The sequence below is a fragment of the Pinus tabuliformis genome, chromosome 6 (assembly GCF_031772625.1).
Source record: "Pinus tabuliformis cultivar Carrire ecotype Pingquan chromosome 6, CPIR1, whole genome shotgun sequence".
Classification (NCBI taxonomy): Eukaryota; Viridiplantae; Streptophyta; class Pinopsida; order Pinales; family Pinaceae; genus Pinus; species Pinus tabuliformis.
Genome location: NC_142292.1, coordinates 590,654,047 through 590,670,601, shown reverse-complemented (window position 1 = coordinate 590,670,601; position 16,555 = coordinate 590,654,047). Strand labels below are relative to the sequence as shown.

Below are 16,555 nucleotides of genomic sequence, written 5' to 3'. Positions count from 1 at the left end.
CCAGTCTCTCTCCTTTCTTCAGTTAGAATAGCATCTCTAGAGTAATCTTTCTTTCCTTACATCACACATACAGCTTCTTTTGAAATCTATAGAAGTTGGCTTGAGCTCCTAGTGATCTTGCGCAGGCTGACCAAGTGACAACTTGCAGTGAGAACTAGTACTTGTGCATATAACACCGATGCTTCCAAGTTTGTTACGAACTACCGGGTTGATAAAAGTAAAGTTGGCAGCCCATGAGTTGCAGCATTCTTGTTGCAGTACTAGCACTCGCCAGCACTATGCATCCTTTAATGTCGAAATCGCTATAATATGCAGAGAAGGGCTCTTTGCTCCAGTCGATCTTCTCCAACCCTCCTCCTATAGCCCACTCATCAGCTTCCCACAAAGTTGAATAGATTCCCAATGTCTGAGACTTAGGGTAGAGGATCCCTTGTGTTTCCTTGTTCTTGAATACCCTAATAGGGGTGTTGTCCAAAAAGAATCTGCATTATATATTAGCTATTACCATGAGCTCCATACCAAGTTGCAGAATTTATAATAAACCAATCAATCTGAAAAACCTTTTGAATTTAGACTTACATGACATGATAGTGGTTCCATATAATAGAATAGGAGTAAAACGCTAAAGAAGGATCGAAACATAGGTTCATTCTCTGCTCTTTGTCACCCTTGCCATGAGTTATATATTGGTTTGGATTGTATATGGTTGTCCAGATCTGTTCCTCAACAACTCGAAGTCCAATTCATCTCGAACTGTATCAGTGTCGGAGTTCATCTGCAAGCACATAATTTATGAAGGGTCAATGAATTAAAGGGTTTCTTTTCACTTATTATCAACTTATATAAACAGTAAGATCTTACATAGAAAGCAGTAATTGTTCCTACAGAATCATTGGGAACGAGCTTTATTTTCATTCGCACTTGTCTGAAAAGATACTTATTCATGGAAGAGAAACAAACCCGGCGGGATATTAATCTAGCTTCGGGTCCGAATTAGAGGTTAAGTTTCGGGCTAGTCGCACGGCCTCATCAGGATCGCGCACAAATGGTGGATTTCAAGCACGTAAAGTGCTCAGAGGTTTGAACCCTAGACACAACCAAAATTCTTATTAAATACAGTTCATTGGGCTCATCGGGTCCGATTTGAAGGATAAAGGGTGTGCTTGTTAGCCACCCGAAATGATTCTTGACTGTTAGATCTATGGAGGAGGACCGCATTGTCTTAGAAGGACTGTTTGTAATTTTTTGTGGGCCCTCGGCCCGTTGTTTGAGATGATGTCTCGGATACAAAGGCTTAGGTTTGCTTGTCATATAGGTGGGCCACACCTCCGTTGTATTTATTGTATATTATGTTTCTTTTTAATTAAATGAATAAAAGGACCCGCTATTGCTTAAGAAAAAAAAAACTATATTGAAAAAGCTATGTAATTTAAAACCATATATATAAACTTCTATTATTCAGTTGAATTGATTAAACTACACAAATCTAGCTGACACTTCACACTACACTGATCTAGTTGATAATTCAGCTTAGCCGAAGCAAGATCAATACGCCCAAATCACAATTTACTAACTTTTCTGGTCATAGAGGGTTCAAACTTTCCATGGCAAATAGCTATATGACATTACCATGGTGAACCCTAATCCCTATGGCCAATATATACGTTAACCTACGACTCTTAAGAATATCGGCCATAAAAGTAGCGCGAGGAAAACCTGCCCCATAAAGGTGATTTCCTCTCTTCTCCCCGTAACTACGTGTTGATTGGTGAGTGGCATTGGGTACATTCCCTAAAAAACCATTGCTCGCCCGAAAACCACTTTAACTATAGCAAAACAATTTAGAAATGATAATTATATATAATAAAATTTTAAAAATACAATTATTACATATATATACTTTTATGAAATTATAATGATTATTTATATTTTTTGAATGTATATTGATTAATAGCTCTTGTAAAAAAATTAAAAATGCTGAATTAAATCAAAATATAACATTTAATTTAATAGTTATTTGTATATATTATTTTATTTGCTTTAAATAAATTTATTAAATTAAAAGAGCCATAATTTTTCAATATTATAATCTATTAAAATAACTCCTACCCTATAATATCTAAAGTCTTTTTTTTACCGTAAATTTAAAACAATATTTAAACCACATTTTATTTTGTTAAATGAAAAACATTTTTATTTCCATTCCAAATTTCTTCTTACACTTAATTTAAAACGATATCTCATATATATTTAAACAAAATATCATTTTTTTAGTTTCCATTTCATATTTCTTATTACACTTAATTTAAATCTATATCTAATGTATATTTAACTATCCGTTGCATTTTGCTGAAAGAAAAATATTTTTATTTGTATCTTCTAACACTTAATGCAAAACCCATAAAACAATAGTAGTCCCAAGATCCAACAACAGTAATTTCCTCTTAAATTCTCGTCCCAAAATAGGATTGACTGAGCGTTGCTGGGATGATATTTCTAATCAAATCATCAAATCTCTTGACCACGCATGGAACTGTCTATATATTAATTTTGATTTTAAAAAGTCACTAATTAAATTTACCTGATCATCCAACTTGCACGACAAACCTAAGTGGTTGATCTGCTTATATTAGATCCTACGACCGTTAAGAATATCGGGCGGAAATGTAGCGCGAGGAAAACCCACTCGATAGAGGTGGTTTTCTGAGTCCTCCTCCCCATAGTTACATGTTCATCGGTGAGTGGCAACAGGTGCATTCCCTAAAAAACCGCTTAAGGGATTGAGGTCGCCCGCGATATCAGTACCTTTGTGAGAGCAATACGCGAAAACCTCAGTGAGATCAAAACCTGTTGGAGATCAGAATCAAAAACTCCGTGAGATGAGAATGTATTGAAGATATGAGTCAAAACTTTTGCAAGATCAGAGTCATAGAATTATAGTACTAATGTTCTTGAGATCAGAGCCTCAGTGGGATTAGAATGAAAACCTTTGTGAGAGCTATATGGCAAAGCCCTCAGGAGATCAAAACCTCAGCGAGATCAATACACTAAATCATAATATGTATAGCAAATATATGGTTTTGTACGAGAATCATAATGCATTGTTGAATTAGTAAAGCAACCACCTTCAAATCGATTGAGAATTAGTAACGAATAGGAAATCACTCAATCCTTATAGGTGTCGGAAAACACTTGGCAAATGGTTGAACACTGTTACCTTTGAGAATGTGAAATGATATGGTTGAGCATGGGTACGTTTGAAACCAAAATGTGAAAATGTATGGTTGAACACAGATACGTTTAAACCACCCACGTAAGGTAATTGTTAAATTAATAAAGAAAATAGTTGGCAAAAACTTGAATAGACCTATGTTTCCGAATATGAAGAGGTATAAGGTGCGCGTCTCAACTTTTAATCGTTTCACAAGCTTGAGGAAAACTATCGGTGGATTGTTCTCACTAATTAACATAAGTGGTTATCAACAAAAGACACCGTAAATTTTTAATCATGTTTTATAAAAAATTAATTTAAGTATGGTTTAAACATGTGTTCTAGACATGCAAAAAAATTATTGTTGCGAATCTTATTCATTGATTTAGTGACCACTATAAAAATATATTGGCATCTTTCAATTCAGATCATCCAATCAAAAAAATTAATTAAAAAATAATTAAATTACCAATTCTAATAAGAGGACGCCTATCGACCTAATTACCTACTCAAATTCCAAATTCCAACGATGATGATGTGATATACCACTAAACAAATATTTATGTATTTGATCTTGCGGTACAAGTTTTGGAGGGAAAGGAATGGACATCTAATACCCTACATTATATGTAAGTGTAACATCGAAGGGAAAAGCATCAAGCTTTGAACAGATTCAATAAATCTTGTGAATTTTGCATGGTAATGACGTTGGCAGGCCAACCTAAATAGAGTACAATTATTTAATAGAGTATTAACCACTTTTTCGAAAAATAATAAACCATCAAAAATATTTTCGTAAATTGCCCAACACATCACGGAAGACAATTATACAATATATTTAAAAGTCACATATGTGACGGGCATTTTGGCTGTCAAATTCCAACTATTTCAATTTGATAGTGACTATCCTATAGTTATTTTTATTATTAATATTTAATTATTTTTTTTTGAATTGAGGCTTCTGTGATCTATAATAGTTATAAATAAAATTTCAAGGTAAATCACATAAAGAGAGACATTTGTCGACCTATTTTGAACCAACCAGTATGACTCATCGTCAAGACAAATGAAAAAATAATTTTCCCACTTAATTTATTCACGTGTATATCTTTTTGCACTCACATACCATGGTGAAAGACCAAAAGAAAATCTTTCAATGGAACTTCATGGCAACTCAGTCCACCTTCATGTCGGGTCTGGGTGTAAAGCCGAAGAAGGGAGGATGATCAGAAATTTCATCTCTGGGAAAGGAAGTCTCTGGCAGCATACCCCAAGAATTCTGGGTCAAGTTGTAAACTGCGACCTGCTTCCATCCACCACCTTGGACTCTCACGTACAGGCAGTTCCCTATTCCAGTGTACCGAAGAATGGTCAACGGAGCGCTCAGAAGCAGCCGCCCCGGAAAAATCGTTTGAGGCATCGTCGAAATCAGTTTCCACTGTTCTACTGGACCGTCTATAAACTCCCATATAACCACGTCCTCTCCCTGCACCAATGCACCTTCATCGTCAAAACCTATTTCCTTCTCCACTTCCGACACCAGCAGGATCCGTGAGCCGCATTTCATCAGGTAACTGACAAAAGAGATGCCATCGTCCGTACGTCGAGGCAATGGCACAAATATGTACGTGTCGTCTCGCATGTTGAACTTCACAATGCCTTCCACACCTTCTAACGCCGCTAAACTAAAAAAACTGCCGCCGGAAAGCAATAGCCCCTGACTCTCTGTCATACTTGAATGTAATATCAAATTATCCGGGAACTCTCCCGCAGTCTCCCAGACCTTGCTTTTGGAGTCGTAGATATCCACTATCTGCCGCCCCTGCCGTTTGGGTGCGTACACCGCCACCACTTTGTATCCATTTTCCCCTTCCGGCACGATCCCTAGCTGGCCATTTAAATAATTGATTCTGTATCTCAGCTTTCTGAGTGTGAAACACTTCCCTGTGAAAGGATTGCAGACATAGATGGAGTTGGTGAACGCGCCTCCAATCAAGAACAGGCCGGCGCCGGACGCGATGTAACGGAAGAGAGGGGGATAAGAGAAAGGTGGACCTTCTTTTCCCTCTATAAAGGAATGAAATAAGCGGCAGCTCTTCCAACTCTGTGTGAAGAAAGAGTATGCCAGACAATCACGATGGTAGTCCACCGCACCTACCAACAGCAATGGATTTTTGTTAGGAAGCGTCTCAAGCCATTGTGTAGTAATAAATCTAGTTGACGAAAACAGTGCTTTCCATTGTTGGCAGACATTAGAGAATTTAGAGAGATAATCCACTGGTAGCCACGCTAATATCTCTTCAGTTAAATCATCTGGCAGTTCACAAAAATGTGAAAACTCCCCAGAATTGCCCATATTTGCAAAACCACAATCAGACCGTCACACTATAACAATTGTAAAAAGCTTCAGTTTTGTATGGTAAATGCCACATAATTTTATTTCTTGCAAATTTATGATACGACTCGCCGCGACTCTACATGAAACTTCAGCATGCGTTTATTTGACTTGAGATCTTTAATAACTATATTCAAATAACATACATTGAATTATTCAAATTTTGTGAGGATTGATTTGTGTTAACTTGGACATTAAAATCAACATGGAGTTTCTTAAATAATTTTATCGCGTTTTCTAATAATTTAGATTAAAAATCATTATTACTAAATTTGAAATGGAATTTGATTTCACACCAACATGATATTTAAACATCTGAAAGAAAATTTTCCATCTTTGAAAAAAACCATATCCAACGATTTCTACACAATCTATTATATTTTTTTCATTTATATTTATCAATTCAAGCCATCTTCCCAAAAGCAAAGCAAAAGCAAGAAAATCTTAATATACAAAATTCTGAAGACAATATAACGATATTCAAAAACAAGTAATCCGCTGAAACGAGGAAATCTTTTTTTTTGAGTAGTAACAATTAGATATAATATTGTTAAAAGAACGAATTAATATACAGTTTTTGTTTGAATTTTTTTTTTTTTAATTTACTTTTCAATAGAATCACTTTCTTTTAATTTATTTTTTATTTTTTAATTTACTTTTTAATTAATGAATTAAATGATTTCCTATATAGAATCACTTATTATTGTAAAATTATTAGTAATGATTTACTATGTATGATCACTTATTATTTATTGTAAAATAATTAGTTTTTGGGTATCTATAGAATACTACCCATGTTTTATTTTATTTTTAAAACATGCTATAATTTTATGAAAAATAAGATAATTTTTTCTATTGGGTTCACATCAATTTATAAACATAATGTGATTCTCTATAAACTAATAGGATTTACTGAATAATTCAGTTGAATATTGATGAATTTTTTCTTATAAATAACTTTTCTTATTAAGTAAAGTTGTCGGCTAGTTAGTTCTATAGAAATTATGAGATGTTATAAAATCAATTTAGTAGTTCTTGAGCATAATTATGTTTAACACCTTATAGTCAATGCACACTTTCCAAGTCCCCTTAAGATTAACGAATTCCCTGTACATCCTAATGTTTGGCAACACAGAGTCTGAAAAAAAATGGATTTCATATTCCACTTCTCTCCTTAGTGGTACCCATTTAGGCTCCTGAAACACACCATTATACGTGTGTAACACCTCTTCTAGTTGTTTTTTATGTTTCTTACTACACCCATCCAAGGATGAATTATCTCTCATGGACTTCTCTATAGATCAATTTTATCTCATGTAAAAGTTGTACAACTTTTTGGCTTGATTAGAAATTACTAGCAAGACCTTTGACTTTCCTTTTTGTGCATTAACCACGAGGGCTTTTCTTTCCTTGACAAGGAAGTATTGGTTAGCTCTCTACATGAGGATTACATCACACATGTACATATAGGGACTCTCACACACAAAACTGCGACATCCAATGGAATTATGCCCAATTATGTTTCATCAATGAAGTTAGAACTAATAGAAAACTTGATTTTGCATTGTTTGGTTACCTAGTTGACTCATCCCAATCGATATAGGCTAAGATTATCATTAGTCTATAGTCCAAAATTCTTTACTAGATCTGTTTTTATGAGATTTTTCTCCAATCCCGAGTCAAATAAAACATCATATTTTATCTTCTTCATGTGTACCTTTATATGGAAGAGTTTTGTCACATCTATTCCTAATTCTAAAGGATCATAATATTCATCCCTTTATGCACCAGTGTACATGAATTCTTCTCATCCACATCCAATCTTCTTTCCACCTAGTTTCTTGAATTAGTTTCCATGATATTTTTTTTTCTTAGCATCTTTGTTTCTATTATTCTAGTCAATCTCTATATGCAAATTCGAATACTTCCCCTCTATATGGTGATCACTCCTACAATGGTTGCAGTGGTTGTTGGGATATTTACACTGGTGTGATTCATCTACTTTCCTTTTGTCTTTCCCCCTTTTCAACTTCTCTTTCCCATTCTCAGAATCTTCATGTTGATCCTTCTACTTTGACTAGGTTTATTACTCATTCATTTTCCCTATGTTGTCTAGATATTATGTCTATATGCAAGCCTCGTCAATAATTCTGGGTTTAACTTGAATAAATTTTTTTCATAGATGGTTGTGTAGATACTGTAGATTCTTAAGGAGTATGATCTGGTTCTTTGGGGAGATACTCAACATAATGGTCATATTTCTCAATTTTTTGGTGTACTCCTATACACTTTTCCCTTGTCTCTCACTAAAGTATTTCCACTAGATCCATTGGTCTTATATATCCACAATAGGGTAAAATTATGACTTTATGAGAGTTTTGAAATTATCCCACTTATTCATTGTAGGATCTCCCTCCATCCTAATGGTTTTTGTGTTTCTTTTCGACGAAGCTAGCACCTGCCTTTCTAGTTTTTGATGAGTAGAAAATATTTGTATTCTTCCTTTTTATAATAAACACTAAAATAAACTTATAACTACTACAGCAAAAAAATTGACATCAAATAATCAATCTCACCTTCATGTTGGAAATAGTACGAAGAGGGGGGGTGAATCAGTATTATCAAATCTATAACTTTTTCATTTCCATAGTCAGATTTATATATGCTACTTCATTGAAGGTAACTCGCATGTACACGCAACTGTATTTAAGGCAACTAGCGTATATCCAACAGACTTATGATTCAGTTAATTCATCATATGTTGATCTTTAATCAATGCATGAGTACTTCATTAACCATATAAACAGTAACCATGTGTACTAATAACAAAACAAACCATCATACATAAGAAACACACATGAACATCAAGATTTAAGGTGGAAAACCAATGTGGGTGAAAACCACCTGCTGCTGTCATCTCTGTCTTCTTTAATAATAAGAAAATCTGTTTACAATCTTGTACTGGTGCAGATTCATACCAATACGCAGACTTCTACCTACAGAAGGTTACAACCTTCTCTCATTCTCCATCTTCTACTACAAGGGGGCTACAACGCCCTAGCTCTTGCACTAGCCGATATGTTTACTAATACGTAGGTAGCAGCCTACAGAAAACACCACTCTTTCACCAGGGACCAGGTTTCAAGAATTCTCAGACTAGATGCTCTTGGCACATATTAAAACATATGAAGACCTTGACTCATCAATAACCCATCAGAAATTTAGAAACTCAAACTTCATCAACCAACATGCAGTTAATCTAAAACAATGAGATCATTGTCGTCATAACACTGTGCTGAACCTAGAAACCTGCATCAACATTCAGAACCAACTGAAACCTCAAAAATTCATGTGTCATACTGTATACGCTACTTCAATGACGAAAACTTGCATGTATACGCAGCTTCGTTCAGCCCAACCTGCGCATACCTCTAAAGACTATGAATCATAAAATATATGAATCACAAACTGTACCAACCAATAGTATATTGAACATCTACTATCAACTTACGGAACTTTACAAAGGCAAGCAACATAAAACACTTCTTCTTACTTATACAATCAATCAAATATCAACCTCCTTATGCATTCAGATTTACATTCAGATCTAAGAAGACTTCAATGACAAACAATAGTAAAATAACAAGAACAATAAATCAGTAATACTGATATGATATATCAGTCATCTCTAAAAATCAAGCCTTTCGTTTGTATACGCTACTTGAAAGAACAGAACTTGCGTGTATACACTCTTTTGCTGAGACGAACCTCCATAGAGATCTTCAAATATTGACTCAGAACTTTGCTGCAATTCCATACTTCAAACAAACCAAGATCATGATAGATAACAAATAAAACAGGTGCAAAACATCAGATCTAGCCTCAACCAATATCAGATCATTCAAGAATAAGTCATTCTAGGTCTCATGATCTTGATCTAATATTGAACTTCAAGGTGCACATAAATATTTCGGATCTAGTCCCAAACATAACCCTGCAACATAAAATATACTTCAGATAGAAGGATTCCTTAGAATCTTATTCACTTGCACACCTTGGCCTAATGATCTTCTCCTCCTTATATAGTTTTAGGCCTTTCTGAATACCTTTGACCAAAACCACTTAGGACCAATACCTTGGACCAAATACCTAAGCTCAATACCTCGGACCAAATACCTAGGGTCAATACCTTGGACCAAATACCTTGGATCAATACCTTGGACCAAAGTACTTTGGACTAAATACCTCAGACCAAAACCTTGGTTTTTCAACATGTACGTGCTTTTCCTTCTGTGAAAGTGAGTGTATATGTATATGTTCTTTTTATTCTGTGCACCAGTGTGTATACGTTGTTTTGACTAAGTGGACTCGCGTATACTTCTTAAACTACTTTACATCAGCCTTTTCCTTTACCTTCTTTTATTCTGATCAGTAGACCTTAGTTCCATCTTCCTGTTCTTCTATACGAGTGCATTGTTACCTCTAAATAGACTTGTTACACTGTAATTTTATATATTATTTCTGAAATGATTCCTTTGAACTACCTTGCATTTTGTCACACTTGTAAACGCAACTATCATGAATTATGTTACATTTGATATCTCTCCTGTAGATTCATTTAGTTACGTAGATTCATCTCGTTGCCATATACAAGTGAGTTGTTCTATTACAAGTGGGTTTCCATCAAGTACAACACATACATCATAATGCCAACAATCTCCCCCTTTGGACTTGATGGCAATGATGTTGGTGTTGATTACTGCAAGCTGTACAAACTGTTAGAGATAACAACCAACACCAAAATACTCTTCCCCTTTGACATCAAGGGCAAAGGGTAGACCAAGATATTCTCCCCCTTTGATATCAAGGGAAAAAGGGGTGACTAAAGTGAAGGCTTTCATATCTGAACAACTGAATATAAACATTGATCATGCTTCCCCTAGGCACATGCTGAATTTGCTGATGTTGAGATGCACTAAACCATCCATGCTCCCCCTGAGCACATGCAGGGTTGGTAAAAATATTTTCCAAAAGAATAACATGACTTTATAACTCACCTATGTGAGTTTGACCTTCCTATCACCAATGACTCATAAATACATCAATCTCCCAACCAAGTGGGGATATACCAAATTTAGCTCAGTCACCCAACCAAGTGGGGATATACCAATTATTTATACATGACAAAAATACAATAAATGTTACATCATCCATCCCATGCAAAGTGGGGATACAAATTACATCATTTGTCCAAGAGGACTCATTCAAATGTATGAGAAGTCATATCACACCCTAGACTTTTACATGACTTAAGCAACAAATGGTATAAATATCTGAAGCCATAGCTAGATTCAGCAACCATAATGCCAACAATGCAGATTGTGTGAGAAGGCTAATGCTCCCCCTGAACCTATGCTACCTGTGCATGGTTAACAAGTCATTAATCAAGGCATCTTTGTTAGTCTGATAAAAATTAATGAACAAAACATATCGTTAGACTGTAATCATCAACATCAGAAAGAGCACCCATATCAGAGTCTGACCCACTTTTTTTCCTGTCAAAAAAACATATACACTTCTTGTGTATACGCAACTATACTTCATGAAACCCGTGTATAATAACCTTCCTATTAAAAACTGGATTTAACAGTACAATGATGTAGCAACAACTCCCAGCTTTTGTCTGAGATATTCAAATATTTCTCTCGGAAGTGGTTTAGTGAATATATCAACAACATGTTCTTTGTAGGGTACATACTCCAATTTGACCTTTTGTTCAAGCACTTGTTCTCGTAGAACATGGTACTTGATGGGTATGTGCTTGGTCTTGGAGTGCATGAATGGATTCTTTGAAATACTGATAGAAAAGGTATTATGACATAGAATGGATATGGGTGGAGTACATGTGATCTGAATGTCTTGCAAAGTTTGCATCATCCAGAGTAGTTGTGTCGAGCAAGATGCAGTAGCCACATATTCTGCTTCAGCTGTAGATAAAGAAATTGAACTTTGTTTCTTGCCGCTAGTGATTGATCACATGAGTCTGAAGTATTTTTTTAGCCATACAGACTTAAATGCTAGGAAAGAAATATGGTTGGAATTTGTTAGTGATTTCAACTTTGAATGGCACATAAAATGGAAGGAAAACAAACTAGTGAATGCTCTAAGATGGCATGTTCATGTTGTGTTAGGGATATCCCTCAGTATTGTAAGTACCAATTTTCTAGAACAGGTGAATAATTTAATACAACAAGATAGTCAATATGTGGAATTGTAGAAGAAATTACAGCAAATAGGAAATTCAGTATATGTTGAAAATTCTGAAAAATTACTCACCTACGGGAATCGGTCATATATCCCTAATGTGAGTACATTGTGTTAGTGTCGGTATCTTCATCCCTCCATCAATGATCAAATTATCATTTTGCTTGCATTTTAGGTGTCCCATCCGATCAGCTGCATTCCATTAGGTCATGGATCAACTGATGTTAGTGGTTCATTATCAAATTTCCCTCATGGTCTTTACCTGCCGACCTATTTTCACAAGTTCAGGTCATGTACAGTCATTTTTTGTCATTACATTTGCAAAAAGCCATTTTTAGGGTTTTAGGTCTCATTAGGTCTAGGGTTTGTCACCATGGTCAGCAAAAAGCTCAATAAAGGGTCAGCAGGCACATGAGGAGGTCTAATAAGTTCACAAAATCAAAATGTCAATGATGATATACTCAATAAGTGGTTTTTACCTCAAAACTCTGTTTTGAAGTGAAAACATAGTTTTTATTTCTATGTACAAAATTTTATGTAATTTTAATTTTTTCTAATAAGTTCAGAGCTGCTGCTGTAGCTCACCTTGCCAACTCCAACCACTGCAAGAAATAACACAAGCATCAATGCATCAGTTTATCAAATGATTAAGAAAAGTCAATTTCAATGGAAAAACAAAGTTCAAAACCAAAAGTGACTTTGACATTAGAAAAGTGGGTTTGAGATGAGTAAAAAATTAAAGTCATTCATATTTAAAGTGAGAGAGGTCCTCTTTATCATTGCATTGTGCAAATTTACACTTAGAGAGCAAAAATCATGATTTGGGAGCCAAGGAGACAAAAACCCTGTTTTTCAAGGCAACTTGGCCTCGCGCTGCACATCAGAGGCAGAACTGCAGTGTAATTTTGAACTGGCGCTACGCATCAGGAGGGCGTTGTGCATTGGGCCCAGTGCGCTACGCATTAGTCCAACTTTCTCTAAATCATCCAAAATCATGCCATAACCCTCAAATTTGCTATATTTGCATTCTACAAGTAAGTAGTCATCCTCCTAAGGTTGAAAGTGAGTTCACTCTTGAGTTCATCATAGGTCTTGTATGTTTAAAATGAAACCCTAGTTTCTCTTCATTGTTTGCCATCTTATTGTGCAATTTTCATCCCATCTTCACAAAAACATCATCAAACCCCTTTCTCACTCTTTTATACCCTAATACACTCCGTTTATCCCATTTTCCCATATCCAACTCCCCTAAAGTGACTATTTCCCTCACTAAACCCTAATTTCCCAAAACCATTCCCTTCATTCCCCAACCTCATTTCCCAAGAGTAAAATCTCTTCATACTCATCACCATTGTCCTCTTTCATCATCATTTTCATCTCATCATTTTCCTAAGACAAGCACTATGGCAAGAAACAGTGACTCAAGCTATGAGGAAGAAACACAAAGTGACAGTTCAGGAGATAGAAATGTTCAGCCTAGGAGACCTCACAAGGGTGGGAAGATAATCAGAGAGGAGCCTATTAGCATTGTTAAACTTCTTGCATGCCCTCTTGCCACCACTTGTTTCAGATACTAATCTTGCTTTGAGTTTTGTGAACTAGTTGAGAGGGTTAAGTATCATCATGAATTGGCTAGGAAATTTGTCATCAACATGGAGGACAATATGGTACAGCTTGCTGGCATCAATTTCACTCTTTCACAACCATTATTGTAGAAGAAACTAAGATACCAGATGTGGGGGAAAGATAGAACAAAAGACAAAATATCAGCAAACAGAACTATGAACCCTACATTAAAGCCAAATATCATAGTCAATTGGGCAGGGTGTTTCCTTTTAAGTTTTTGGAGGACCGGTATGTGCCATTAATGAAACTCATCATTAAATACTTCACATGTGAGGGAAGGTTCTCCAGACTCTATGCCTATCATATCAGATTGCTTATGCATTTTACCAGGGTTAGAATTATGAGTATTCCATACTTAATTTGCAAAAACATAGAGAGGATGAATGTACTTGCAAAGAGGAAACCATACACACAGCAGCTTAATAGCATTTATCACTTTGCTGTCATCAAGATTGTTGTTGTACATCAGCTCACTCAGTTGGGAGTGCCATGGGAAACCTTCATTGCCCATGAGATTTTCAAGGGGCCTCAAATGTTTGCAGAACCTCAAGAGGAAGGTGGACCTTCCAAGCAAAAAAGAGAGCATGAAAGCAGAATTGAAGAGGATCACATTCCAGTGTTTATAGCTTATGAAAAGGGGACAAGAAGACTTTTTGCAGTTGCCAAATGAGTATTATCTCCAGCAAGGGTGGAAGGGGTCTTGTTCTCTTCACCGAACAATAGACAAATGTTATCTTCACCTGGGGTGAAAGGGGCTTTTCCTTGTTGTTCAGCAGAGCAGGTACAGGATATAGGAAAGCAACCATTGCATGATGAAGGGCCTTCTGAAGGCCAAGACACGGATTTCATTTTGATTGAGGAAGAGCACATTGATTTGGGCTCCCAAAGCTCAAAAATCAAGGATATGATCATTAAGGAAAAAGAAGCTAAGATCCAAGCCTTATCACTTCACCTTGAGAGAGCTAAATGGATCATTAATTAGCTTGACCAATAGAACAACAATTGGAGGACAAACAAACAATGATGGAGCTGCAAAGCATCAGGGAAAACCAGCAAATGGCGAAAAGAAGGAAAATCAAAGATGACTTCACTAGAGCAAGAAATAGAGGCTGACCGAGAATCATGGTTGGAAAGAATGAATGTCCACCTTGAGAAGCTTCTTGATAAGGATAATAAGGAGAAGAACATGTTGCGCCACATGGCCTATCACTATTTGGCCCGGAACAAAATTTGCAAGACAAGAATAAGAAGCCTAAAAGCCAAGCTAGGGAGAAAGGAGAAAGATAAGCTTAGAATCTTGGCTGAAGCTTCCTTGGACCAGTAAAGCAATTGATAAGCTTGCTTCTTGCCAATTTGTAAGAATTTTGGAGAACTTTTTGTCATTTCCTAATTTTTAATTGCAAAACACATAAATTTTCCTCTGATGCGTAGCGCCATTGAGCTGGTAAGGAATTGTGAGGAATGCCTTACATTTTTGGATTCCACATGAAAAAATCGGAAAACCCTAAAAATTTCATGAATTTTGGAGCAGATCTGGGTCACCTAAAGAGTAAAAAACACCTCAAAAATGCCCTCTCTGCCACTTTTTAGACCCACAGGAAGTAGTCTCGGGAGAACTGATTTTTGAAGGGGCAAATGGACACCAAATTCAAAAATTCCACTTGTCCTAGAAAGCAGATAGACAGAACTTTCCAACAGGCCATTTGGGAGAAAATTTGGTGAAGGGGAAGGCCTTAAAAATCAGCTTGGAAAAGGCACTGCGCATTAGGCAAAATTTTGTCAATTTTGCTCAAAAATTCAAAATTTTGCCTAGTTTTCTACCAGTTTGACTTTTTCTCTCTCATGGTCAAATTCATGATGTAAATTTATGTAAATTGATGTACTTTGATGTAAAAATTATGAAAATAGACTTAAGGAGGTAGATACATTAGTTTTAGGTGGTTTTGAACTGAATGAATCAGTTTCCATAGTTTTAGAGGCAAGTTGTTCCACTACCTATTTTTTAGTTCCTAGTTTACATCTTGTTGAAACAGCTCCTAGACTAATGGATTCGACACCTGATGGCTAACATGGGTGGTTTGATGCCTATTTCTTGTACTTTCTTAGTCATTTGAAAAGGTTGGACTCTTGTGGATGCATTGAGCACTGTTGTACATCACTTCTGCAGTTTGGCAAGGAAATAAACGAGGGTTTTGCAACATTTTGTGTGATTCTTGTGGTAATGTGAGTTAGCATTATTTTATTCTATGTGATTCAGTTTATCTTATGTTTATGTGTTCCATCATCTCTCTTGTTCTGCATAACTAAACGAATCAAGTGTAAAAGGTAGAATCCATTGGTATTCAATGCTCTGCCTTGGGGTTTATTTAGTTCTGAATGTTTTCTACTATTTGAAGATGACTCATGACATTAGCATTTCTTCTCTAGCTCCTCAACAGTATTTAGACTCACCATTACACTCATTTCAAAGTGCTAAAACACTTGCTTACCTCACCCCATAGAAACCTCTCCAAATCTATGTTGATTTCGCGTATCCAAAGCTACCTTCCCCATCTGACCAACAAGCAACCATTAAAATCAATCAAATTTGTCTGAGCAGACATACCTAGCCTAAAATTAGCTTTTATATCAGTCATCTCAAGCCTTCTTTGATAAATTTTCATTGAGATTGACAAGGAGAGAGCCCTCTCCCGACCTGGTTGGGCTAGCTACCAGGTTAAGGGTGGTTTGATGTTACCCTAGACCTGCCTTTCTCAGTCTAAGGTAGATTTAGGCCCTAACACAATGTAACAAACAATATTGGATCAGTATCATTGAAGAACCTACGCAGGCCATCCCAGTTATCAGAAATTGATTAATACATTAAGGAAAAAAAATTGGCTTGGTATGAAGAGGGATGTGGTCAAATATCTAGCAAGGTGCATAGATTTTCAATAGGTAAAGGTGGAGCATCAACATCCAACTAAATATTTGGACCCACAGGAAGCAGTCTCAGGAGAACTAATTTTGGAAGGGGAAAATGGACACCATATTCAAAAATTCCACTCATCCTAGAAAGC

The 16,555-nt window shown here is 36.0% G+C and overlaps 1 protein-coding gene and 1 pseudogene across 1 annotated transcript; both read right to left on the bottom strand.

Moving 5' to 3' along the window:
- Positions 1 to 1,218, bottom strand: part of LOC149259948 (putative xyloglucan endotransglucosylase/hydrolase protein 6) — a 30,645-nt pseudogene extending 29,427 nt beyond the window's left edge.
- Positions 1,219 to 4,385: 3,167 nt separating this feature from the next.
- LOC149259947 (F-box/kelch-repeat protein At3g23880-like) lies at positions 4,386 to 5,567 on the bottom strand. The gene has a single exon (XM_089455885.1). The coding sequence runs from the start codon at positions 5,565 to 5,567 to the stop codon at positions 4,386 to 4,388; it is 1,182 nt and encodes a 393-aa protein (XP_089312011.1).
- Between the last annotated feature and the right edge of the window lie 10,988 nt (positions 5,568 to 16,555).

What these genes read in the sequence shown, in the direction of transcription:
- LOC149259947 (XM_089455885.1), bottom strand. Translation starts at nt 5,567, where the DNA reads ATGGGCAATTCTGGGGAGTTTTCACATTTTTGTGAACTGCCAGATGAT.